The sequence below is a fragment of the Erpetoichthys calabaricus genome, chromosome 11 (genome assembly GCF_900747795.2).
Source record: "Erpetoichthys calabaricus chromosome 11, fErpCal1.3, whole genome shotgun sequence".
Lineage (NCBI taxonomy): Eukaryota > Metazoa > Chordata > Cladistia > Polypteriformes > Polypteridae > Erpetoichthys > Erpetoichthys calabaricus.
Genome location: NC_041404.2, coordinates 16,021,811 through 16,049,552, shown reverse-complemented (window position 1 = coordinate 16,049,552; position 27,742 = coordinate 16,021,811). Strand labels below are relative to the sequence as shown.

Below are 27,742 nucleotides of genomic sequence, written 5' to 3'. Positions count from 1 at the left end.
GTTTAAACTTTTGAAAAAGAGACATGTTTGTTTGCAGTGTTTGAATAAAGTTCCTGTCTCTATAACCTCCTGTGTTTCTGTGCAAATCTGTGACCCAAGCGTGACACAGTTAGTTCGATTAGATAGATTTGTGCTGATCAGAATAAATATTACATTAAACTAAAACTCTGAATAACAAAGTGGTGCTTTCAATTCTCAGTTTTAAATTGTTTGGAAAGAAAACCTGCAGCCACTATAGCATGCCCTGTCCCCTTGACTCACTAAATTTCTTCACAAATTTGAAGGCCTGTGTATAGTCAATGCAAAATTTCTTGAGTTCCATAGTAATTATCTTGTAAATACCTAAGTTATACTCATACATAAGAGGATTGTAGTAGATTTCGGAGGAGTGGTATCATAGCAATTGGACAGACATACATGACTCAAATTATTTCTTCTCTTTCTATTTCAGTAAAACTTCAAGTGATTTAAAACCAACAAATGGGTGCTTCTAGAAATTGGTCTATAAGTAACTGGTTATTATGAATAAACCCCAGTCAACCCCAGGATCAGGACTGAAAATGTTTTATACAACTAATACATTGTGTGGAAAAGCTTTAAAGGGGGAAAATAAGGTATCATGGTTTTACACTGAGGAAGCCTGACTACAGATTGCATGATAGAATTTAGCAGAAAAGCAGAAACTTGTCTGATTCAATGTGTAGTTGGTGAGTATTGTGTGCAGATTCAAAGTTCTTTATGTTTTTATATATGTTTTAACATCTGTCATTAGAGTGTGCTTACAGGTAATGCAGTCAAGAGCGAATATGTCTAGGAGGTTCCACATTAATATTAAGACAATCTGTATGTTCTTCCATATATTACATTATTTATTAGACAAGGTTAGAAATGTGTGTTGCTGTGTTTTACCAGTTTTTTGGCCCTTAGCCCAAACCCTCTACAGTATATACTCTGTAGTGCAGACTATTCTACGATGTTACCACTAGAGGCTACATTTAGCCCCCTATTCCCATTACATCTCCCAGCAACTATCACAAGTGCCCCTTGACCTGATAACTTTGTATGCTTGCAGTGGTTGGTGGGAAATGTAGTTCAGAGAGACGATGCTCTGTATGCCAGAATGAAACAGAGGGATATTGACGCTCATGACTCGATGTGGGAACCAATCTTTGTGGAGGATGCAGCAATAGGACTAGGCGATCAAAAGAATAAGGTACTGGACCAAAATAAAAGGAATCCCTTATACATTTGATATTTATAAATCCTCATTAGAAACAGAGCGATAGTTTGACATATATCACAAAGGGACCATTGTCATCTTCACTTTGTCTACCCCACCTTCCCCTCACACTCTCCAGTCTTCATTTTGTCAGTGTTGTTTACACAATAATCACACGTGACTGTATAAACAGGCTGCTATTGTTATTGTTCTTTTGTGTTGTGTTTGTTTTGTTTGCTTGTTTTACAGTTGCCAGACACGTGGACTTTAATTTTGGTGTTTTGTGGTTCTTCTGAAAAGCTGAACAGACCAACTCAGAGCCACGTACCTCCGTCTGAAGTGTAAAAACCACAGTTAAAAAAGTAGCGGTTTGTACTCAATACTCATTTATCTGACCACTCCTGTCATTGAAAGATGACAGAGAAATAAATGTGACTGTGAAGCAAGGAGACTGGCAGAAAGCACCTTACAAAAATATGACATTTTGCGCAAGAGCTGCGACTGTTTAGTTTATATTTTTCATTTGGTCTGCCTAACTAATTATTCATCAGTATTAAGAATACACAAGAATAGCTGCTTGAACACATTTTTAAAATATTTTTAATCATTTTTGGAAAACCAGTACCAAATTGATAAATTCATCCTCTCATTCACTTATTAAAACCACATTTTCATTGCTTCATGGTGTGCTATTGCATAAACATCACACACAAATGTGGGAAGATCTCAGCTTATACGCACACATTAAGACATTGTCACCAGTAAAACTAACACCCATGTCCTTATGACATTTGGAGGAAACTGATAAAATAATATCCAGTGTGTGACCAGACTAAATTCTGAACCAAGGTCCCTAAGGCAGCGAGCCCTCACTACTGCAACATGAAAACAAACCTCCTTGACAATTTGCATGCCATTGAACCTGGATGTGCAGCAGTTGTAAATATGAAGGTTTGTGCTTTTGCCTCCCTGTTGGATATCTAAATTTTACCATATGTGTACACATAAACAACAGCGGTACTTGGCCGTTCTCTTAATCCGCACTAAGACCAGGATGCCCGTACCCATTCCTGAGGGAGGTCAATGTGGCTGCCAGATTTTATTCAAGCCAGTTTTGTAATCAGACGCTTGTTCTCGCCTTAATGTAATCCTAGCCTGATTACATGGGCTGTGAATTAAAAAATGCATACACAGTGTACACTTTGCTTCTGTCAAAAATGTTGTAATGATATAATTTATTCAAGAATATATTCATTCTCTTTTTGGTAGTGAGCAGGATAAAGCAGACTTTGCAAATTCATGTATATAATTCAAGCGCTCTGTGATGGACTGGCAGCTCTTGCAGAGTTGGCTCCTGCAGTCCACTTAATGATTCCAGGGCAAACTTCAGCCTACACAACCTTAAACTGGATTAAGAGGGCTCAATAATTGACGTTCTGTTCAAATGTAGTGTTCTATACAGAATACAGTCCCAGTATTTGATATTTACATCATTTCCCTTTGGGGAATTTCTGACTTTACGCATTTTTCAATGCTTTATGTATTGAGAATTAATATAAAGCTATAGGTGTAGATGTTCACTTAAGGCTACTTTCTTTATTCATTAGCAAATTGTTTCAAATGAAAACACTACAGCTGAATGTGGGATGCCATGCTCTCAAGCATCCATGTAACTCCTTTACTTTGGTGAAATGTTGGGGCGCCAACCTGGTTGTCCTTATTTAATTGAAAAAAATGAGGAAACAAAATGTGTGCTCAATGACATCAAACAAATTAACCTTCTTTGGCTGATAAAGCCTCTTAAAATCACAGTGGGAAGGAGCTGTGGCCTGCAGTGCGTTCTCTTAATGAGTGACACCTCCTTGCAGGAACTGTCAGGATATGTGCCAGCAGGACTGGAGAGGTCAGAGTCAATTGCCCATAGTGGGCGTCTTCTCGGCACTGTGGAGGGAACAAAAGAGGGCAAGGTTACAACTAGTGCCGTCTCTCCACCCAGGATGAAAGTAGATACCTCAGAAGAGCCTGGTAGATGATCTACTGGCGCACATGCATGACACACAGTATCCTCTAAGGTGCATCACTAAGCAGCTGACTGACATAAAACATATTCTTCTGACGTGTCCTAAATGAATGGCCTGTAGTCTGCTGATCTTTAAAGAAGTGAAGATTTATTACAATCAAGGATGAACCACAACATATCACAATTTATTCATTCTCTTGAGTTGTTCATTGGTGCTTAACCTTGCTACCTTACAACTCAAAGGATTGAGTTAATTCACGGACAATCGATTTATAATAACAATAATAAATTACATTTATATATCACTTTTGTAACCTATACAAAACCAAAAGGTTGTAACCTAGCCTTTAACCTGTAGTTAAAGTACTTTACATAGACAATGGTAGGCCAATTCAAGCACCATCAATGTGTAGCATCCACCAAGATGATGAAATGGAAGCCATTTTTGAGCCAGTTCACTCGCTACATATTAACTATTAGATGGTGAAGGGGTAACAGAAAAAGATTGCCAGTTAGAGACAGAAGATGATTAGGGTCCATAATGACCAGGCCATTACACCAGGACAAATCTTACTTTTTTCGAAAGATGCCCAGGGTTCTTATATGACCACAGAGAGTCAAGACCTTGTTTTTACTTCTCATTTGAAAGGTGGCACCACTTTTACACTACAGTGATCCCGTTGCTGCACGTGGGCATTAAGATCCACACACTGACCACAGGATAAGTCCCCTCTGATGACCTCTCCAACACCACTTCCAGCAGCAACCCAAGCTTTTCCAAGATCAGGGGTGTCCAATTCTGGTCCTGGTGGGCAACAGTGGCTGAAGATTTTCATTCAAACTATCTTTTTAATTAGTGAGTTGTTTTTGCTGCTGATTAACTTGTTTTGCCTTAGTTTTAATTGACATGACTCAGACCCCTTAGTTGTTTCTTTTTCCTTAATGAGCAGCCAAACAATAATGAGACACAAAACAAGCCGACACATGACCAGCTAACCTGAAAATAAAGAAAGGTGAACGTCTCGGCCATGTTGGTCTGCTCAGGTCACCAAAACATCTTGACGGTGGTCTTAGAAAAAACAGAAAATCAATAGTCTGCTGTCACAGAATGAGAGCAGCGACAAGTCATGCTATTCAATAACGGCTTTAATTAACAGCAAGAACTGGCTTCTCATTAAGAAACTGGTTGGAGTGAAATTGTCTGGAGTTTGACGTTCCGATTTAACTGTTGGCTCGTTTCACATCTCATTTCTGTTTGGCTGCCATTTAATGAATAAACAAATCAATTCAGAGGACTGAATCCTTAAAACAGGGCTATGAAAGTGTAAAAGGAGTTCATTAGCAGTGAAAACTGCTCACTGATTATGAAAATGGTTAGAATGAAAACCTGCAACCATTGTGGCCCAGATGATCCCCTGTCCTAGATGATCTCCTATCCAAATACTGGCTGGGCCCAAACATGTTTAGCTTCATGTAGATTACTTATCCTGAAGTGCATGTGATATTTATGTGAGGATTTTTGCGTGTTTTCCGCATATCTGTGTGAGTTTTTCCTCCAACTTATCTGATTAGGTTGTTATGTTGACTGGCAGCTATAAATGGATCCAAAAGGAGTAATTGTGGGTATGTGAGCGTGTCCTATGTTGCACCAGTATCCCACTCTTAGTTGGTTTCTATCATGCTGCCAGAAACCAGTAGTTAAAGGCTTATTCATTTTTTTTTTAGTCAGGTGAATTAACATTACATATAAACATTTTATTTTATTAGCTGCACCCTTGTGGTCATTTCTGAGGCTTTTGCCTTACATACTTATTCATTCATTCGTTTTGTTGTAACATCACAATTACAGTTTAAAAATTTAAGCAGAGCACTTTGAGGTTACATGTTTTGTCCATAAACTGTGCCAATACATAATTAATGATAAAATAAAAATGTCTATGATACAATGTAATTTCAAGGTGCCTTGCGGTTCACTGCAGCTCTTTGCAACATGACAGCTTGTAGCCTGGATTGTATTAACAACTAAGTGCACAAATGCCAGTGTCGGTTCTATGTTATAAACAGTAAATTTATTTTAGTATAAAATTTTGCACAAAGAGATGTTCCATTGTGACTTATTGTACAGCACATACAGTAGAAGTAGAATCAACACAGTACAGATATGGCAGCACTGCTGTCACTGCCTTATAGCTCCAAGATGCAAGGTTCAAACTTTGTCAGGGCACTGGCCTTGTGATACCTACAAGATCATTACATATGAAAGTTTGCCCAGCATACTGCAGTTTTCTCCCACATCCTAGAGATGTGTAAAATGTCATAATAGGACACTCTGAAAATGTCCCTTTGTTAGCGAGTGAGGATGTATGCCTGAGTGTCCTGTGTAATGGAAGTGTGCCTTACAGAGGGTTTATTCCTTATGCAAGAATTACTTGAATCAGCAGTTGAAAGGATTGACAACTCAAGATAAAACAAACCAAACATTCAAGTACTTAAAAGAAAGGTGAAAACTCATTGCAATTGCAGTTTGGATTTTTTCAGCACAGGTTTACATAATTTATAGTCACCTGGAAAATGACAGAGGAAAGTGATTAAAAATATACTTCTGTTGAAAGTAGCAATACAGTAAATCTTCTCAAACTAGTTAAACATCTAGCAAAAAATTATAATTGTTCATCACATTCCAATTTAATAAATAAAAAATGCACTCTTGCTCCATTTTTTTCTAGCTAGTTCGAATGTCTTGCTGTTTCCATCAAGTATCACTCTTAAAAATAAAGGTGCCATAGAGGTTCTTCAGAGCGATGCCATAGATGAACCAAAAGAGCCAAACACTTGAAGGTTCCAGAAGGAACCTTTATTTATTCAGATCCTTAACAGGCTCTATATAGTGAACAGCCATGAATGGATGGTAACAGACTTGTAAAATACCAATGGTTCATGATTTGAAAAGGTCTCATACTGGATACATTCAGTAACCCAGGGTAAGTCTAGGTTTTCTAATCTGTTAGTGTCTTGCAGAGTAGTATATATTAAAGATTTGAGATTTTTTTTCTACAAAAGTTCTTCAAAGCACAAATAACCAACATCATATGCAAAGAACCTGTCTCAGAATGAAATGGTGCTCTGTGAATAAAAGGAACTACAAGGAGCCACACAAACCAGTAAAGAACTAATTCCATTAAAGAAGCATTATTTTTAAGAGTGATTAGCCTTTAGTTCATGCATCTAGCATCTTCGTAGTCTAAGCAGAGAAAAAAAAAATTTTTCAACAAAGATGTCCACTTCTATTTAGGAATGGACAGTCTATTGTGATGCCTTATGCATTTTCGTCTGAATTTTTTAATTTGACATTGTTCATACCATTGCATCATGGCCATCAATTTGGAACATAAATTGTGATGAATGCCTAAAGTCAGATAAATGAGGGTTGACTTATATACTTTATATCCATAGCAATTTTACACCTTAATTTTATGAGTATTTACTGAGTGCTGCCTTAACAATCCAACACTGGGGTTTAAGGTAAGTGTGTCTTAACATCTATCCGCCATTAAGCCTTGTAGTCTGTTTAACTGATGTGTTCTACAAATCAAACAATTCATCAGATTTCCTTAAAAATCACATCCATTTTGTGTGCTGTTTTGTAAGTGAGTTACCTGCTCAGTGCCTATTTGTGACCTTTCACAAACTCAGATGGCCTTTACACTTGAAAGAGTCCAGAAGAACAGCTTTCAGATTTTGGAGTGCAAAGCTGACTCTGCAAAGTGAAGGCAAACATACATGAGAGAAAAGTTGGCACAAAGCATTAGCATTATCTATATTTTTTTATGTTTTTCACTTTTTTTAAGTTAATATATACTGCTATTTTCCGCTGTGCCAAAGAGTGTGAGTTACCTGGTATTAATGACATCTGCATTATTCACCTTAAAATCAAGTATTCTGCAATTCTACGAATGGATGAGATCTGCCTCATTTTCTTTTAAGCCAGTTTTCACTTACATTTACATTTACTTTTATTTTCTTGGCAGATGTAGGACAGGTAACAAAAGTTGATTTCCAAAAGTGAAAAGATGTAATAACTAATAACTTTATAATCATAGACTAACAATCGATAAAACAATTAAACATAATGTAACAGCAAATCAACCAACAATATGAAAGATCACCGAGCTTTTTTTTTTTTCAATCAATTAGACCGATATTCACAAAACAGATGGGTCCTCAATTGCTTCTTAAATACATCGAGGGAGTCAACTGTTTGAATGGAGGTTGACAGCTCATTCCACCATCTAGGAACTACACAGAAAAAGAGTCTGGATTGAGACTTGATACCACACAGAGGTGGAATCACCAGACGCTGTTCCCAGGCAGACCTGAAGAAGGAGCATAGCACTCACCAGTGTCTCCATATACACAGGTGCTGACCCACTGACTACTCTGTAGGCAAGCATTAGGAATTAGAACTTAATGTGTGCTGATAACCGGGAGCCAATGTAGCAACCTGAAGAGATGAGTGACATGTGCCCGTGTTGGCTGGTTAAATACAAGGCAGGCCAGTGCATTCTGAACCATCAGCAGCATCTTGATAGCACATGCAGGTACTCCTGCCAGAAGTGAGTTGCAGTAGTCCAGATGCGACAAGACCAAAGCCTGGACCAGAAGCTGTGCTGCGTGTTCATATAAGGTCTGATCTTCCGGATGTGGTACAGCGTGAACCTGCATGAATGAGAAACAGTAGAAATTTGGTCAGAAAAAGATAGCTGCTTATCATTCACCACCCCAAGGTTGCGTACTGACTTGGCAGGTGTTAGCGACAATGAGCCAAACTGTATAGGGATGGGGAGTTAAACAGACTGACTAGGAAGGGTCAGAAGAAAATCAGATTTTGCCAGATTGAGTTGTAGATGGTGGTCCTTCATCCAGGTGGAGATGTAGTAAGACATGTAGAGACTCTAGCTGATACCATGTTGTCCTCAAGAGGGAATGATAGATACAACTGCATATCATCAAAATATCACTTATATAAGAACCCAAGGGGATGGAAGATGAAGCCCAGTGAGGTGGTGTACAGAAAGAAAAGCAGATGACCCACCAATCCCTGGGGCACCCCTGTGCATGTCTGATACGCTTTTGACAACTCCCCTCACCAGGACATGCTGTAGGATTTGACCAAGATGTTGGACTCAAACTGCAGTCAAAGTGATGCCAATGTCAGTGAGGATGGCAAGAAGGATGTTGTGGTTGACTGTCGAAGGCAGAGGAGGGATCTAGAAGGATCAGGAACGATAACATGTTGGCAGCTGTAGCACATCGTAGCTGGTCGACCACAGTCAGTAGAGCTGTCTAAGTTGAGTGCTTCCTCTTGAAGCCGGACTGGTTGGTATCAAGTAATCCATTTGTATAAGGAAGGAAGAGAGACAGGCCTGCAATTGTTAACTTGGGATGGATTGAGTGTTGGCTTTTTGAGGAGTGGGTTTATCAGAGCATGTTTGAAGATAGGGTCCAGTGGACAAGTGATTGGAGAGGAGGTCGGAAACATCAGTGGAGAGAATGTTGGGTGATGCTTGGAAGGAGGCATAATGGGTAGCAGAGAGGATGAAAACTGACTGCTGATGGCAACCACCCTATCCTGAAAAAAGGTGGCAAAATCATCAGCAGACTAGGAGGTTGGGGGAGGAGGTGGAAGGCGGCTAAGAATAAGCTGATAATTCTGATAGAACCTTACCTTAGCATTGATGGTGGCAGAAGTAAATGATGCAAGAAGGGATAGGTACTTAGCCAGATCTACCTGAGCATTTGGCTTCCTCCATTTCCTTTCAGATGTCCTGAGCTCAGCCCGTTTATTGCGGATTGCTTTTCTTGCTTCCTTTTTTTCTTTTTGATTCCAACTTACAGATTCAGTGGAAATTGTATCACTTTAATTAACCCATTTATTAAGGTGCCTCCCTGAATCAGATTATTTGTTCCTCCAAGTAATTAATTTACACATTCATCCATTCATTTCTTAGGCCCACTTAAATCAGCAGTTATAGATTTTAAATGACAACAATAAAACCATAGTTGCCCTAATTAGGGCTTATCAAGATTACTTTTTAATTTTAGAGTTTCTTGTGCCCATTCAATCAGATGTTTCTCCTGTTTCGCCCAAGACATATGCTTTTTATATGCACATTTCATAATGGTTTGCTAAAGTGCAGAATCTAATTTCTTTTTGTCCCCATAAATAATATATCACTTATATTTAAGCAAATCATTTTTTCTTTTCAAAACCATTCATTTTTATAATGTCTTTCCTAAAACAAAAGACAAAGATTACTCCATTAGTGAAGTAAAGTAGTGGCTGAATTCCCTTGAGGAATGGAAAATGCGCCACAGGCACGCAATCCTACATGCAGCTTTGTCAGTTAACAATGGCCTGCTTGCAAAACAGTCTTTTGGTACAGACACAGCATTTTACACTAAAAGCAGTTTTAGATGTAATCAGCCAGGGATCACATTTATACACACACAAAAGCTGTACTCAAAGTCACTGTACAATAAAAACTTTAGAAAAGCATAAACTTGACACTAAAGATAGGCAAAAAGTCTACAAAATCTTAATTGATTTAATTATAAAAATGTTTTATGAAATTTCAATAAAACATGAAAGTTTTCTGAAAGGCACTCCTGTTTTTCCCCAACCCATGGCACTGGGGGTCTATGCTCATTTTATTCTGAACAAAGTTCTTTTGCAAGGCATATTTCTGGAATCACACGTTTCATGATACTCCTGCCGGACGTTTTTTTTCTTGCTTTCTTATATTTTGATTTAAAGTTTGGAGAAGCAAGAAGCAGGTTTATTTTCTGCTGTCAATTCAATTCAGACACTTCCAATCGCTAAGACAGTGACACACATTAAACAGATCTTCCGTACCCCAGATACATGTAAATATGAGCTGTTGCCTAATGGGTAAATATGAGTGCGTTTCCCTATAAATGCTGAATTTTCAGCCTTCCATTTTCTTCAAATTCAAACCTTCATTGAGTCATATGCTATAGTCCTTGTAGCTGCTACACAATCAGATCTTTGCATTTCTAGATGCTGGCCTAAAGATGAAAGTGTGTGGGGATCTTTTAAGAGGTTGACAAAATGAAATTGCAGAATGCAGTTTTTTTAAGTTAATCAAGTTTAGGATTTTAATTTACCCATTAAAACCTTTAATAACTTTTTTCTTTGTGTTTTAAGAATATCTGGACATTTCCCAGCTGACTCCAGAAAAAAAAAGCTATTAATTTGTCAGACATGAATTTATCAGAATTGATTGGAATCGCATAACAGTTCACCCTAAATAGTGTGCTTTTTGCTAACTTTTCCAAAGATTAATTGTTATAGTAATGTTTTATACAAAACAACTGTAGGTAAATGTCTCTAAAATGGATGTGATTAATGATCAAGGCAAAATATTAAAGAAATCTGCCTGGCTGTTTTTTTTCATTATTTTTTAATAACATTACATTTATTTTCCTTTTAGATGGACCCTCATGAAAACATTTTGTTGAGCACACTTGAGATAAAGAATGAGATGGCCGCCTCTGAGCTCACATTGGGCCTAGGTGACCCAAGGAGCACAATGCTTGCTTATGACAGCTCTACTCTTCAGTACCGCAAAGCTGGTTTGGCCAGGCACAGTTTTGGACGCAATGCTCTTGAGAGGCATGTAGCCCAGAAGAAAAGCAGGCTACGGAGGCGCGCCTCACAGCTGAAAATTACCATCCCCGACTTGACTGATGTAAACTCTATTGACCGATGGTCACGGATGATATTTCCCGTTGTCTTCTCCTTCTTCAATGTCGTTTATTGGCTGTACTACGTGAATTAAGAAGATGGAGCGCTATGAAAGTATTCCACTTGTTGGTTAATTTTGCAACAATGAAAGACTTTGAATTATAAATTTCAATTTAAACAAAATCAGGACTAAAGTACATACAAGTATTGAACACCTTAATTGCTGGCTGAAATATTTGATTTAGAGGAACAAGAATTGTTAAGTGATCTCTGAGTTTGTGCAAAAGGCAAGAAATCCATGAGTCAAGTTTCTTTTTAGCACAAATATACATGTCCCTTTTGAGTTAATGCTTTTATTTTTATTAATAGTTTTAATGAATTGCTGTAACATTACATACTTCAAATTAAAATAACACAAAATTTCGTCAGTATTTTATATTTATTTTAAAATATAATAATACTAAAAATATTGGAGTCAGTACATTTTGAATATATATATATATATATATATATATATATATATATATATATATATATATATATATATATATATGGTAATTCTTGTTTGCCTTTAAATGAGAAACTTTTTTTTCACCGAATGTAAACTCATGGTAGTCATTTTTATTTGCCCATTATTCTTTTCATGCCTTGACTTTTGGTTCTCATTAACTGCATGCCATCCATATTGAAGTCAGATTATGTTGCATGAATTAGTATATATTTATTATTAAAGGCACCACTTCTGATTATTATTAATTTGGAGAATATTTAAGTTCGTAACGTTCAATAACAAAGTGCTTTGTTAAACATTTAAACTATTTAAATTATGCTTTTATTTTATTGTTAACTGTTTTATTTTTGGTAAGTAAAAATCTGTAAAGAGAAAAATAAAGAAATACATAATGAGAATGCATGTGATTTGAAAATTTATTCAGTATCTGCTTCCAGGAAATTTTATAAATGTTCAGTAAAGTGTAATTCAGTGACATAAAATTATGTTTTAGTACATTTTCTAAACAGTGTGAATATACACTCGCACATATATGTATATATTCTGTATATACATGCATACAGAGTACTTAAGAGCATGAATTCTCTTGAATTTCTTATTCATTTCTGCAATACTCGTATAAACACCATATGTATGTTTATATATATCTATAGCTATATACACATATACAGTACATATAGTATATGTGTATATATTATTTATATATGTAAATGGATATAGATTTACAATATGTACAGTGTATACAGTATACATGTATATATATATATATATATATATATATATATATATACACACACATATATTGTCTATGCAGCATATATGTTGATTTTTTTTTTACTTATTGTGGTTCTTAAACAATCATACCATATTGTACAACACTATCATAAATTTCATTTCACTGGTATTCTTCCTCACATATCTTAAAGTTCCATTCTTTTTTTGGTTAAATTAACAAATGTAACAGAATAGCCAATGATCTGTAAAACAAAACACAACTGACTGGGACTGAATTCCGTAACAACACATCTTATTGCTGTTCTTTATTTCAAAGCAGTGCAGTGTGGTGTTCACAAAAGTGGGAACTCCATTTAAAGTTTACATCCAGGACAAGTTTTTTCAGTTCAAGTCATTCCCCTAGGGATTAAAGCTAAAATAGCCAGCTAGGATCATAGTGTGAACATTTGGGATACTGGGTTTTGGTATTTTTTTTACTCAATATGTAATAATAATAATAATTATAATAATAATTCATTACATTTATATAGCACTTGTAGACCACATTGCTTCTGGAATATAGTTGGATAATCAATGGAAAACACAAATAGAGATGGAAGTTTGGAAAACAGATGAATGCAAAAGCAATAATAGCAGCCAACATAATTAATGATAAAGTAGGCCTCACTACCAATGAACATTGGACATCTTAAATTAGGTGTACGTTTATGTGAGTTTTTTGTCTGTAAATGTTTATTCTGAAATCCTATATACGAATAAACTTTTTCCAAATTGGTGAATTGATTTAATTCATTCCATATTTGCATGAAAACTTTCCCCATCATCATGTATTTTCTGAAATATTTGCTTTTTCCATATATTTGTATTTTTTATGGAAGCTTGCATTTTACTCATTATAGAACCATTCTCAAATAACATTATTTACACTGGATTACAGGGTACTATTCAACATCCCCCTACCATAATTGACCATCTTTGTTTCATGTAACAGTTTAATGGAACATCTGAGGATTTAAAAAACTTTTAGCGGCATTAAACTTACAGAGTTATTGTATATGTGAGAGCTTCATTAAAAACACGGTATGCATAGTGTATCCTACATGACTGAAAGAGTTACACATCACACTGGGCCATATACGGGAGTGAAAATCATATTAGGCTCCTAATTATATATGTATCACTTACAATGAAGTAGGTTTTTAATTTTTATTTTAGACATACAAATTGTTTTTATTGCAAAACCGTTCCAATAAAAACATTGCAAGGTGACACGTCGAATGTCTGTTCTCCTTCTGGGTTTCATTAGAAGTTTTGGGGAGCTTGAAATGGAAAGGTGGCCCTGTGCTCTCTCACTGCCTGCGTAGCCATGGCTGTATGAAATGTGGCCGTGGTCGTGGCTGGCATTAAGGCAGGCAGACAGCCTGCAGCTGGTGAGGATGGCCAAACATTAATGTTTAGATGATGTCACTGGGGGTCTGTGAAAGTCTGAGACCATCAAAAAAGATCACACAGAGTTTATAACAGATTCCTATCTTTACATTTGAAATCTGCCTATTACATTATACTTTCAGAGGGCATACACCAAATTTGAAGAACTTAAAGTTTGGCTTTATTCAGTGAGACTGAGTTTAGGAAAAGAGAAGATATTTGTGATACTAATGCCTTATCAGTTGTTTGGTAGTAACAACAGAATTTTTTGTTTTCACCATTTTGCATGAGCGGTAAACGCTAGTGATCGTATCTCTGTTTTCGTTAACTTTCATTTTTAATGATTAATGGATTTCACGTCTGAAACAAAAAGGGGACAAATGTATTTTTAACTGCCAGTCACTTTGCATTTAATAAAATCTTTAATTGAGCCAGCATTTAAGGTGTCTGCTAGAATAATTTCACAATCAAATCATGAAAAACCGCAAGGCACATGTTCAATGTTACCTGTAAATACCAAGTGTATATGTTTGTTAACATTTATGATATGTATTTCAGTTTAAGTGAGAATACACACGGCATATTTCTGTGTTTACATAAGGAATGTTATTTTTTCGATTCAGTATTCCAGGACTCTGGAGGGGGCTATGAAAGAAAAATGTCTTCAAAAATCCAGTCTTCACGCATGGTTTGAAAATGATGTAATGTATCCAGCTCATACCGTTCTCCTAATTTTGATCAAACAATCTAGTGAAAATAAAAACCATAGCTGTTCATCATTTTGCTGTTTAGGCAACATATAAATATTTACAGCATTAGGATAAATAAACCAAAATTTCACTCAATGTATCATTTAGAATTATTGGCAGCAAACGTCATTTGTACATTATATCATTGTACATACTCAAATAAAGAGTTCACTTCCGCATCCTGGGTAATTAGACAGACATTATATTGTGTAAATTGTGTTTCTAAGATGCTCCTTTCTGTTCCTCCATACTTACTGCCAGTGATTCTGTACATAAGACAGTAAGAGTCGACCTACTCTGGACATCCTTCAGCTGTATTGTGCCATTCAATTCCCAAATCTACAGCAGTAGGCCGCTTGCACAGCACATGCAGGTACACTAAAAAGCACAAGTGTCATCACAATAATAAAAGGAAGTTCAAACAAGGGTTTGGGTTACAGCAGATTTCGCGTGGATTTCATGCAGATCTTTTCTGAGATATGTTCCTATTTAATTTTCATTCATTTATCCATTGGGAAGCTCATTATTCCGAGTCATATGCATTGGAAAATCTTTGATTTCTCTTGCTTAGTTTCTAACACAAACTTATTTTTATCTGATTTTTTCCACAGCCCAGTATACAGTATATGAAAGGTTTATGTAATATATTGTTAAATTATATGTAAAGTGTTTGTTTTTTCATAACTCAACATTTATATTTCTTGCAATTTTTTAATGATATGTTTTCTCATAATTCAAACCTCCCAATTGTAACTTCCAGTAGGTTTGTACAGGAGTCAGATGTCGGGTGTTCATTTTTGAAAACACCAAGTGACAGGGAGGCTAAATGCACTATTTATCAAACCCAAATGGAATGTCTTCTAATTTAGCTTAAAAATATGGGGAGGCGAGCATAACTGGTAACATTTTAAATGAGGTGACCTTTAATAGTATTTTGCTTTTGTCAAAGCCAGCAGGACACTTCTAGGAGGCATCAAACTAAACTTTCCGTGCACAAGAGTTCATTAGTTGGCGTTTGCCGCTGTTGCTGTGTTGCATTTTCTAAGTTGCGTTGTTGTTCCCTGTTAAGTGTGAAAGGAAGGCAAATCACACAGCATTTATAAAAGGAACACCTTTTATGGCTTGAAGAGCATCGATGTGTTCGGCCAAATCCTAAAAGCACACTTAGAGCCTGCAAATCGCAAGAGTTACAAAGTGACTTGGCACTTCCGCTGGGATTTCTGTTGTATCCCTTGAGGTGACATTCTGTTCTAACTGGTCACACTGGTTCCTGAATATTGTAATGTGAAAAGCTGAATCCCTGAGTCTTCCCTCAGCAGAAATGTGCTTTCTGCAATGGTTACTGGCACAGCAAGGTCAGAGTGAAGAATGTCTGTTCTTAGGGGCATTTACTGGGGACCCTAAGGCAGAAATAAATGGAACTGCCAACTTCATGAATGCTACACTCATTCAAGCAGCCTAGCCCTCCATAAACAGACAGTCAAGATCATTAGGAGTGGGCAACGCAAAGAGCAATGTCGGCCCAACTCACATACAGAGACAATCAATTAATTTCTAATGATCGTTGCAGTTTCTGGTGCCAACATACATGGTGCTTTTTCATGTTATCTTCTCATTAGAGAAGAAAGACCTTTTTTTAATGCCACCAAATTTGTAATGTTACCAAATGCAGTCGCTCCATTTGGTATTTTACTCATCAGTTAGCCACAGATAAAAGGAGGACATTCACACACATGCACATGTATGTATCAATAACACCAGTTTATAAATAGGGGTGGGCGTCTGGGGGGTTTGCTTACTTTGTTCCAAAACATGTTGCAAGTTGTATATATGAGAAATCTTGTGAGTTATCATTACATTATTGTAAATATTGGCAGGTTTCTTAAGAACATTTTTAACTCTCTAATTTGTATTTTACCCTAAGGCAAATGCAAAGCAATTTCTTGGTTTCAGCTAAAGTATCAACAATAATGTAAATATTTCAATAAGTGTCATTTGAACACTTGGCTCACAAACAGGTGGCTTTCTTGCATTATTCCATGTTAGTCTAATAGCAGTGTCCTAGCAGGAATTTTGAGCAGTTGTTTAAAAATGCTTTCCTTTTGTTTTTGTTTTTTTTTGTTTTTTTCTTAATTATCATTTAAAACATCAGAATTGTAGAATGTAGACAAATTGTATCTTTGATTGCAAAGAAGATAAACAGAGAAAAAAAATGCTGCCTTGTACAGATACTATTCTTGTCAAAGAGTATACAGTTTTATAAAAAGAATCAACTACAATACATGATTGTCAGCTTGTGAATAACACTGAACAGGAAAAAGCTGGGCTGGTTTACAACCCTTTCATACTAAATATATTTTATTGATGCCGTACAATGACATTTCTCTGTGGTATTTTTATATAATTGTTGACTATGTCAACATTCCAGAGAAAAAAAAAGACTTAGATAGAATAATCATCACAAACACAATGATAATGTGATTTGCACAGAATTACAAATGAAGCCATATAATAATAACAGTAATATTATAATACGTTAAAAATTGTCCTGTAGCACTGACAGGGAAATATAAATATTTATACTGTACAGAAAGTTATGTTCAAGAAAAGAAAATGTTTCTCCACTACTCTTATGGAGTCAGGATTTAAAAAAACATGAGATGTTCACCCACGGCAAATTTTAGAGCCGCTGGGCTTAAGTGGAACCATAAAAAGGAAACCTCACGTCCACTATCGCCATTCTCTGTTGGGACACTGTCTTTGCACACTCCTGAGTTTTCAGCTTTATTCTGTATTTTGGAATTTTACATGCTGTAGTTTTCATTAGCATTATTAAAGAATACCTTGTAGCCTTTCTTGTATGCACATAATGCAATTTTTTTTTATTTATTGATTTTTTTTTTTGATAAATAGAAAAATGCAAAAATATGTGTGCGCGCAACATCGCATAGCAGTTTCATGCCCACCTTTGCCAGGATTGCCAAGGGCTGGAGTCTGTGAAACAGTACATTGATGACTGTAAATGAGTAGTGTTATAAACAAAACAAAAACAAATATTTTATGGAATTAAAGGATATATATAAAAAGAATATATATATATATATTGCAGCCAATTTCTGCATGTAAATACAACTTCTGTTGACTAGTGTGTAATTCTTGAAATTGAAATAATGCAATATAAATAAAAGACATTTAAATGAATTGGTGCCTTGTCTTAAACTGTCCCCATCCACTCCAGGTCACAGGGTTCTGAGGTTTCTCATGTAGAAAAAGAAATTAAATCTCCTTTCTTTCTTTCTTTCTTTCTTTCTTTCTTTCTTTCTTTCTTTCTTTCTTTCTTTCTTTTTTGGAAATTTGTTTCACAATCTATGATTACAAAAATGTGTGCCAACATCTAAAACAGAAGCTGAAAAGTAGCCTGCAGTGTCACATTCTGAGAACCCGCTTGGAAAGCTGCTGTTTGTGGTTGAGGTAATACTTTTTTGTCATATTTAGGAGTATTACTATATGCAATTGGGATAATGGATATATAGAAAATCTAATACACTGTGTTTTGCCTTGTTGAAAATGACATTGTTACACTCTGTTTAAAAATAAACAGCAAACACATGCTCTTCTTCATTAACTGTAGAAATACAGCAATTTTAGGTAGTGCATTCTAATCCTGGCAACAAGTATATAAAATGGTAAGTACTGAGGCAGAAAGTACACACTAATGGATAACAATCATGGAAATACCAAGAATGATCAATTCACCTACAGTGCTGATGAAAGCAATGTTGGCTAGTATGATGTGAAGCACATCAACCAAGTTGGCATGATTCTGTCATACTGCTGTGCAGGTGACGTGCTGGTGTAATTTTAACCTTCGTACAATTTATCTACTACATACTAAAATATTAAATCTGTATGTTCAGTCCCTCCCAACAATCTGCTTGGTCTTTTTGTCTTTGGTGTGATTGGCCAGTTTGGCTTCAATGACACTATAGAAGGAGATAGTGCCAATGTGAGACATATGAGGAGGAGTAAATAGGCACACAGAGAAAGTCACCTTTAAAGACAGAAAGTATAAAAGCAGACAGGAGGAGAGATAGACACCTCATAAATAATGATATAGTCTAAGAAGCAGGCTTTATAGGAACACACTCAATATGGGGAGTGCCTCTGGGGAGACGTTCACACACACGAAGATACAGAGGAAAGGTGCTGAAGTTAATGCGTAGGGCAAGATATAGCAAATATGTTTGAATTATTCTGTCACTTGTATTCAACAGGTACTGTGGCTAGTGAGATAGTAACTCAGGGAGATTATAGTTGGAGTTCATTACAGAGTTTATTAACATTAGTCTAGAAAAGATTATTGGATAACATTGAGGTAAATTTAAGATTGCTGAGTAATTTCAAGGATTTGGAACATTCAGAATCCTTTGTATTTTTTCTTTCATTTTGATGATGCTATTTTTTATTGACAAAGTTTCCATGTACGCCATTATGCATTTTTTTCTGGTTGCAGAAACTGCTGTTTAGTGAGTTTCTGAATAGCCGCAGCAATGATGACATTCACTACAGTGCTCATGCTGCTGACACGTGGAGGCCAGAAGTTACAGCATTGGACAAACAGATTTTAACTTGCTGGTGCTCTATCTCTTGTGTCTAGTTTTTGATTTTCTAAGTGAAACTGAAACTGTAAAAATCAATCTATGGGTTTAGAATTTTGAATGTTTTTTTACTAAGATTCCTGGTTTCCATTTTAGGCTTTGGTATTTTGATATATTGTTTTTCTGTCTTTGATCCCTACTACTTCCCTGAGCTTGTTCTTCTCATTTCCATTATTTAAAAATAATCTTCGCAGTACAAGAACATTAACTCTACAGTATTAGGGACCATTCAGTCCACAAAGCTCATTCTGTTAGTTAATAGCTAAATTTTGGAGATATTTTGTCTATTCTATGTACATTTTTGTGCTTTCTGGTTTCTGTCATGAAAGTTTTTCCACTTAATTGCCACTGCCATCTTCAATGAAACAATTCTGCTAGATCAAATTTAGAATGGTTGTTAGTCAATGTTAAATTCTTCTAATTTTATATAGTTGATGTCAAGATAACTTTAGACCATCTTTGGCCGACTTATCAAGTATTAATAAAACTTTATCATACTGGGCTCTTTGGCAAAAATACCCAAAATAATTTTGCAGTACAAGTGCTTTGCCACTGTTAGACTGTTTAACATTGGGCTATACTGGATGTTTTGGCAAGGATAACCAACTTTGACAATTGTCATGAGATGTAAACTGGTAAACTGACATTGCATTGCCAGCAGCCAGATGATAGATCGAAGAAGAAAAGATGAGAGAAAGATTAGGTTAGTTGGCCATTACGACCTGGAGAAATGTGTGATCCCAGGCTGACAATGAGCTCTTTCTCTTCTGTTTTTCTTTGAGAATTGTCTTTGAAACCCTGTAAAATAACACAAGAAAATGCATAAGTGTGGCTACAATCAAGGGATGTGAAGTGTTCTACAATAGGCTTTTGTAAGGTCTTTGAATTTAATGGCTCAGACATGCTCCTTTATATGCTGTACTAGCCATCTTCTTGTTTCACCTACTGTATGTAGATGTCTGGACACTTCCTAAAGGAAATGTAGTAAATAAGATTTTTTGACTGGCAAGATGCCATTTGTTTATTATTAAGTTTACCAGAGGGACCAGACATATTTGCAAGTGGCACAATGGCGCCTGTTACAGCTCAATCTTGTGACGAATGTGTCTCACCTCTGCGAAGTTAGCTGAAGATGAGAAGTTTGCATAGGTTAAGTGGTCAACGGAAGAAGATCAAGCAAGGGTTAGGGATAAAAAACTCATGTGGAAGGATCAGTCTGCAAAACTGAGAACTTTTATTTGATGACCTGTGGGAGAGAGAGAGTGTTAGTGTGGAATGGGAAGAATATGGGCAAGGACACAGGTTTCATTATCCGGTTCATCTTAGAGTGGATGTTATGAGGTTTACTCCTCACTTGATGGAGGGTCCTGTCAAAAGTATGAGAAAGGTTTCCTCTGTCGTTAGAAGAATCTCCTAATTCTGAGTGTTTCATTATATAAATCATCTTCGTCACTGCAAAGGAGATGGAAGTAAGGAACTGTGAAAGAGGTTAGAGATATTGCAGTGGCCAGGAATGGCAGGAGCTGTAGCGATGGTTAACTGTGTGAGTCATGGGTTGTAAAAGACAGAGGTGTTAAATCTTGCAATGCAGATGGAAAAACAGATATCTAAAACTGGTGAAGTTGTGGTGGAAGTCTTAACTGTAATTTATTTATTGTCACATTTTAATTCTATTTATTTGCAGATTTATTGAATTCTGTCTGAAATGGAATCTTCCTATCATCTGCTTTAAGGAATGCTGTAGTGATTTTGTCTTATAGCATAATAAACAGCTTGCATGACTAAACATTCTCTGAAATGGTTGGGTCATTAAACAGTTTACTTTGTATCCTAGTTATCAAAATGTACAAAAACAGTGTTTAAAAGGCTGTTTTTATCTAGGAGCTTTACACTTTAATAAGTGGCCATGTGAGTTATGTTGCTGTCACATTTTAATTGACCCACGATCAAAACAGTATTGCAGCATATGAGGGTGTGTGTCCAGACATCTGGGCTGTCCATTGAAATAGCTTTTCATTTATTTATAATACAGAGATTTAATTACAAATATCCTCTCCAACTTCAAAGAGAATCTCAGAGCACAGTCCTGAAGATTCTGCTCACTTTCTAAGCTAATCAGAAAGAGACGGGTCTAAAACAATATTACTGCAGTTTAGGCTTTGGATAGAAAATTATTTTTACATCTGCAAACTAGGCAAAAGCAAAGATTCATTAAATAATAATATGACAAGTGGGTACGAACTTGAGCCCATCCTTGATGAATATCCTGATCTCATCCCTTGCTGGCTACTAAGATTTTAAGACATTTTTTGGCCTTCATTTCACATGGCTTTCTCTAAATTCACACTGAGGCATCTGTTGTTAAACAGAGAAAGCAGCATATTTTCAGGCTTGGCATATTTCACATGTACAGGAGGCCATCTGTTTCCTAGTCACCCATTAATTTTCAGGTAAAATCAAGATGAATAAGAATATAGTTCCCACTGCGGGGTAAGAGAAGACGAGGTGGGGCGAGCCTAGTCTATGTAATATTCATCTCCATTAAAGGAAGCCTGCCATTTGGGATCATAGGGATTCAAACAGCATATGTGACTTTGGATATCGGCCACCAGAAGTCACTCATCACTCATCATAACCCACAAGGGGCCCGTCTCATTACTTTTCTGTTTCAAATTCAATTTTTGCACCATTTGTCACACTGTGAACATCCTCTCTGGATTAAGAGTTAAGAACTCCGTCATTCTGAAGCCTACTGTACACAACCACCCACCTGGTCACAACTAACACAGTAAAGGAACTTGACAGTGATGTGGGATGTTAACACATTACTTCTATGTCTATGTATTATGACTACCTATGTCTAATGTTTGTGGAAAATTAAAATTTAAATGTGCTTGGGGAAACAAAACAGCTGAAAGAAGCTATAAATCATGAAAACAATATAACTTGTATGAATTGTTCCTGTTGAAACTAATTTTTCTCACTGGAGATCAACCCCTAATCGAACTCGCTATACCATTCTTTATTGACATATTTTGACATATTCCCATCATCTGTCCTTTAACTTAATACAAAGGATACAAGGAACTGGAGCCTATGACAGAAAGCAACCATGCTCATTGCTGGGCAAACTTACACTCGCATTCACTCCTGTGTAACACACATCACACAAGGACCCTGTTTTCTGTAGACAGGTTATTAATTTTCATGCATCTTCTTTCATCAGTGAACTAGTTCATCAGTTTATAGTATTTATAATAATAGAAGCAGATTCTGTTATTAGTTTATTTCTTTTGATTTACATTTTATTAACGCTATGTTTTGATAATTCTGAGAAGGTATTATGTTTTTTAATGGGTGCCGTCATTTTGCCAAACAGTTATCATGTCATTATGACATTATCAACACAAACTGAATGTCAACATCTTGGACAACGCTTTGTCCATGACTGTGGATATGCATTAAAAATTTGCTGATTGTTTTCACTTACATCTTCTTGGTTTCCTAACTTTTTGCTAAAATCTTTTTTGACTTTGTTTCTGGCAAATATTTTGGTTCTGACGATCAATCTCTTTGACTCCCTGGTTTTGACTCACAATATTATTCTTAGTTTACACTCATCTACTGATGCTTTTCTGTTTGTCTTGGTGTCTTCCACTATTATATCTTCTGACAGTATAAGTGTTACCCAGGAGTTTATTTTCATATCAGTAGTAGGTGCTCGTTGACCAGAATTGTATGTCCAAACAGCCCGAATGCATATCTGCACTAATTTCTAGTTAGAAATAATTAGTGTGTAAGTTTTTGATCGTTTTCTTCAAAAGGGTGATGTCTGTCAAATTAATACGAGCAAATCCTGATGGGCATTACTTAAATGAGTTGAATTTAGTTATACAAACAGAAATAATCAAAAAGTTAATAAAGAGGTGTGTCGTGAAAACAGGGCAAAGCGGACATTACCGCGGTGTGCTCTGCAAACTGTGTCAGAAAGTGGACAGGTAAGTGGAGGCAAACTATTATGTATAAAAATATTAATCAAAATGAAAATTGCCTGTTTTATGTATGTGGCATTCTAATGTTTTAAGACTTATTAAGATACATTGTATAGTCATTGTATTGATTTTAAACTGTTAAGTTTCTTGTAAAATACTCGATATGTTTCAGTTTAAGGAAACTGTTAGTTTCTTGTAAAATGCTCAATGTGTTTCAGTTTTAAGTTGCTGTGTAAGTTGTTTTTTTCTCTTTGTGCATTATTTTGCTACTTTTCCACAAGGAAACTCCTCTCCCTCATCACATCTCATCCTGGAGTTGACTTTTTTGGTTCTGAAGCTTTTGACTGCGTAAGGAGAATAAGACAGACCTCAGAGATGATCTCTTCTGACTTGACTTGTTAAACCTTAAATCACAAGTCATTCCAACTCACCGGCCCTTCAATGTGTTCCTGTCAAAAGAAATGCAGTGCACCTTAAATGTTTCTTTTTCTGTTTCCAAAGATACACTTCACCTAACTCATCAATAAGGTAATATTACGAATTTGTTTTCACATTTATGAACAATGATTGAAGCTAGAGACATAAAGAAGTGCGTATATGCCCATTTCCTAATGAAAAAAGATAGCAATTAATTACTGAAACTGTGACTGGCGGTAGGGAACTGGGGCAAAGCAGCAAGAATTGTTTGGGAACTAACCTGGTAACCTTGTTTAATCACAGCAAAAGCAAGAGGTAAAGACTGCACAAAGACACAACAAAAAAGGACACCGACCAAAACCAGCCCACACAGTGCTCTCCCAGTTTGTCTTTTGGTCTTGTATCTCACACAGAGACTCAAATGTTATGGAGTCCCAGTTATGAGTGAGACATTGTGGGGCTGTACCTTTTTATGGCATCCTGACCAGTAAGGGCACGGTTTGCTCTGGCCATCACATTTGGAATTGGGTGCCCTCAATTTCCTTGCTGCTGTGGGAGAAAGAGAACATACCCATCAGCGACATCACCCCCTCTTACCCTAGAGTGGAATCATTTACCTCAGTCAGGTCCAGAAGATGATCCCCAATTACACCTGTGTGAGAAAACAAACCTTTTTAAGAAAATGAAATCATAGCTTGGGGTCTGGGCTTGGATGATCAATAGATGTAACAAACTTTCTTTTGCTTTACCACTACGGAGAGTACCAAATCATTCTGAAATTCCAATATGTTCCCTTCTGTTGCCAGTATAGTATTATTCTGAACTGATGTCTATAAATCATTTCTGAAAGGAATGTAGGAAAGTAATGAGAAAGTATTCTTAAAATTGATTTTTAGGCTATATGGGAGGTGGTTGCATAGATATGCATATTCATAATTGTTCAGAAGCAAGGTGTAATAAAAAAGGACTAAAGAGTAAGGTAAAATGTCAAGAACTTAAATAAGTGTAGTTTAGAATCTGAATGGCAAAATAAGTCACCCAATTATCATACTGTGGTTAAGTGTGAATCTTTCAAAGTTACTGATCATTAATAAGCCAGAGCAAGTGACATAGTAAAGCAGAAAGAAACAATGGTGTTTGCCCAAAAAAAAAAAAAAAAACACAATATTGAAGTTTGGACCTTTAACATTTTGATGTCCTATGTCTGTGCCGCACACTGAACACCAGTTCTGACATAGACATGCTTATCCCCTCAGGTGTGACTTTGACAGACTTTTCTTGACAGCACTCAGTGATCTGCCCGTTATGCTTTCATTTTTACTTTATGCTCTCTTGTGTTTCCTTTTTGTTTGTTGTTGTTGATGCTATCCATCTATTTTCCTGAACTTCAAAGAAACATTACTCATGTAAAACCTTCCACTCGTACCCTTGACCCAGTCCAAACACGTTTTTTTTAAAGAAGTTTCTGATGTGCTCATTGATAGTGTAGTTGATACACTTAACTCCTCATTAGATACTGGGGTCCTCCCAGATTCTCTAAAGACAGCAGTAGTTAAACCCCTGCTCAAGAAAAATAATCTTGATGCCTCTGTCTTTAAAAACTTTTGACGTCTGTGATCCAATGTCTGTCTTGTATTACTGAATGGATGAATAGTAAGCAAAATAAGGAAAATTCTGAAATTATAGTTGTTGAAAAAATGGAAACTGTTTTTAGTTGACTGTATTACTGTAATGTTCTCCTAACAGGACTACCTAAGAAAGTTATCAATCGATTGCAGTTAGTTCAAAATGCAGCAGCAAAATTCATAACCAGCAAAAGAAAATCTGAGCACATCGCACCCATGTTAACATTGTTACATTGGTTACCACTGTCCTTTAGAATAGATTTTAAAATACTGATATATGAAGCTCTGAATAATCGTGCTCCCGCGTATATTTTGGGATTCCTGTTCCCTTATATCCCCAGGCCTAACCTCTGATCATCTAACACTGGTTTGCTTATTACACCGAGAGCTAATCATAAAAGAAGTGGTGAGGTGGCCTTTTGCTGTTATGCACCAAATATTTGGAATGCATTACTGATAGAAATATGCCAGGCTAATACCATTGATGAATTTAAAAATAACTATTACAAACCCACTTTTTGAATTTGGCCTTTTCTTAACTTCATTTCTGTTCTACATCTAATAGATTATATATGCATTGCAATATCTTGTACCTCATGGATGTGCTATCATTATTAATCTGTACGTTTCTCTGTTTTCTTTTCTGTTGTCTCTGTGGTTGCAAAGTACTGTGCAGAAACTTGTGATGATGGAATGAAAGTAGATACTCTACACGACTCACTGGATTAAATTATCTAAAATGAAGATTAGAAATAATAAGACTGACTTCAGCACCATTATGTTAGGTAGAATGCCCAATGGGAGCTGGGCATTCTTTTGGTCTAGAACCCTTGCAGATTTTTTTTTCTTCAGCAACTCACCCTTGGATTTTTTTTTTCTGTCCTCCCTGGCCATCTTGACCATCAGATCAGACTTACCTTAAATAAATACTTTTATTTTTTTAGATCAATTATGTATATACAAAAGTTTCTAACTTCCTGTTTTGTTTTTCTCGTGTAACTCCTCTTTTATCTTGTGTAAAGCACTTTCAGCTAGATTCTTTGTATGATAATGTGCTATAGAAGTATATATTATAGTTGTTATATCATGTTTGTTTTCATTTTTATATCTATTAAATGTTTCTTTATTACTAACTATACTATTTTCTTTTCTTTACTTAGTTTATTATATCGCCTTCTTGTTGATTTCCTTATTATTTCCAATATGTTGCTATAGGACTCTAACTAGATTATTACAGTCCCTGCCTCTTTACTTCATTTCACTTTTTAAGGTTCTTACAGAAATGGCCTTGAGTTCAGCGACTCTAACCTTGTGCTGTGTTCTTCTGCTCACCTTCACTTTTGCTTTTTTGTTGTCTTCTGATATTTTTTTTGGATGTTTTGCTTTTTTTTATGTTTGCCTCTTTTTTTTGGATTTCAGTGAAGGATTTCGAAATTTGGCTTTCTTGATTAGCTTCCTGTTTTGTCTAGTCCTTTTTTTATTTTCTTTCTTCCTTTGTTCTGAGTAGGTTTCCATTTTTTATATTAATATAATATAATTTTATATTATTATATTTTTTTTGTTATTCTTGATTTAAGAAAATATCTTTAATTATTAGAGTTTTTGGCCACAGTTTTCAGTTCTTTTTTTCCCATTAGGGGCAATAATCATACTACAGATAACATTAAGGATCCATTAGTTTAAAATCCCAGGGTGTAATCATTTTAGAGCTCGGTGTCCTCTGTTGTGAGTGGTCAGACAGGCACTTGTCAATATGCTGAATCAGACAAAAAAAAGGTCACAAAACATGTATGATCAAAAACTAATTTTATTTTTCTTTATTGTTTTTCCTTTTTGATTTCTTAAGAACAGAATTGTGTTTAGCATCATAATGACAGTTTTTATAAGCCCTTTATTGAATCAGTTGTTACATTTGCTTTTATCTGTTGGTTTGACAACCTCAGCAATAAGAATATAGACCATCTTAACAACATTATAAAAATAAGCAGTAAATTTATTGGTTCCTAGCAGACCTCTATCACTGAAATGTGTTGCAAACAGGTTAGAAAGAAAGCCAACTCAATTCTGTCAGGCAGTAGCCATCCTCTTTTCTCTAAATTCCAACTGTTGCCATCAGGCTTTAGCTTTAGATTTCCAAAGGTAAAGAGCAACAGATTTAAGAAAACTAAAGTTAAAAGCATTTTAAAATTCTGTTACTGTAGCAATGCTGCTAAATATTAAATTCTATATTATTGTTTTGTGTACTGTTGAAAGTAATTATTCTTCTCTGTGCTAATCTTGAGTGTGTGTTTATGGAGTAACATTGGTTGTCAAATGTTGTGTCTTGGCTTATTTTCCTGTTTTTGTCTAACAATGTCTTCTGTTTTTTGTAAATGTGAATTTCCCCTTGGGATTAATAAAGTATCTATCTATCTATCTATTTTCCTGCTGCAAACAAATTTCCATCTGGGATAATAAAGTCTACCTAACCTAACCTAACATATTTGATCTGCTGTCTCTAATTCTGTATCCCTGTTTGTTATTTAATTAATTTTCACATTTCCGTTCCTAAGCTATAAAACATGTTGTAGCAGTAGTGACCTAATCGTAGTATCAAGATAGTAACAACCTCTTTTTCATGTCT

At 35.8% G+C, this 27,742-nt stretch overlaps 1 protein-coding gene across 2 annotated transcripts in view; it reads left to right on the top strand.

The window, feature by feature from the left end:
• LOC114660203 (gamma-aminobutyric acid receptor subunit beta-2) overlaps window positions 1-11,176 on the top strand; it is a 326,416-nt gene extending 315,240 nt beyond the window's left edge. The window contains exons 9-10 of one of the 2 annotated variants that reach the window (XM_028812739.2): window positions 1,073-1,213; window positions 10,751-11,176. In XM_028812739.2, coding sequence (XP_028668572.1) covers window positions 1,073-1,213; window positions 10,751-11,098 — 489 coding nt within the window. In that variant the 3' untranslated portion in view covers window positions 11,099-11,176. The remainder of the gene's footprint in view (window positions 1-1,072; window positions 1,214-10,750) is intronic. The other variant, XM_028812740.2, reaches the window with a different exon arrangement.
• The last annotated feature ends 16,566 nt before the right edge of the window (window positions 11,177-27,742 follow it).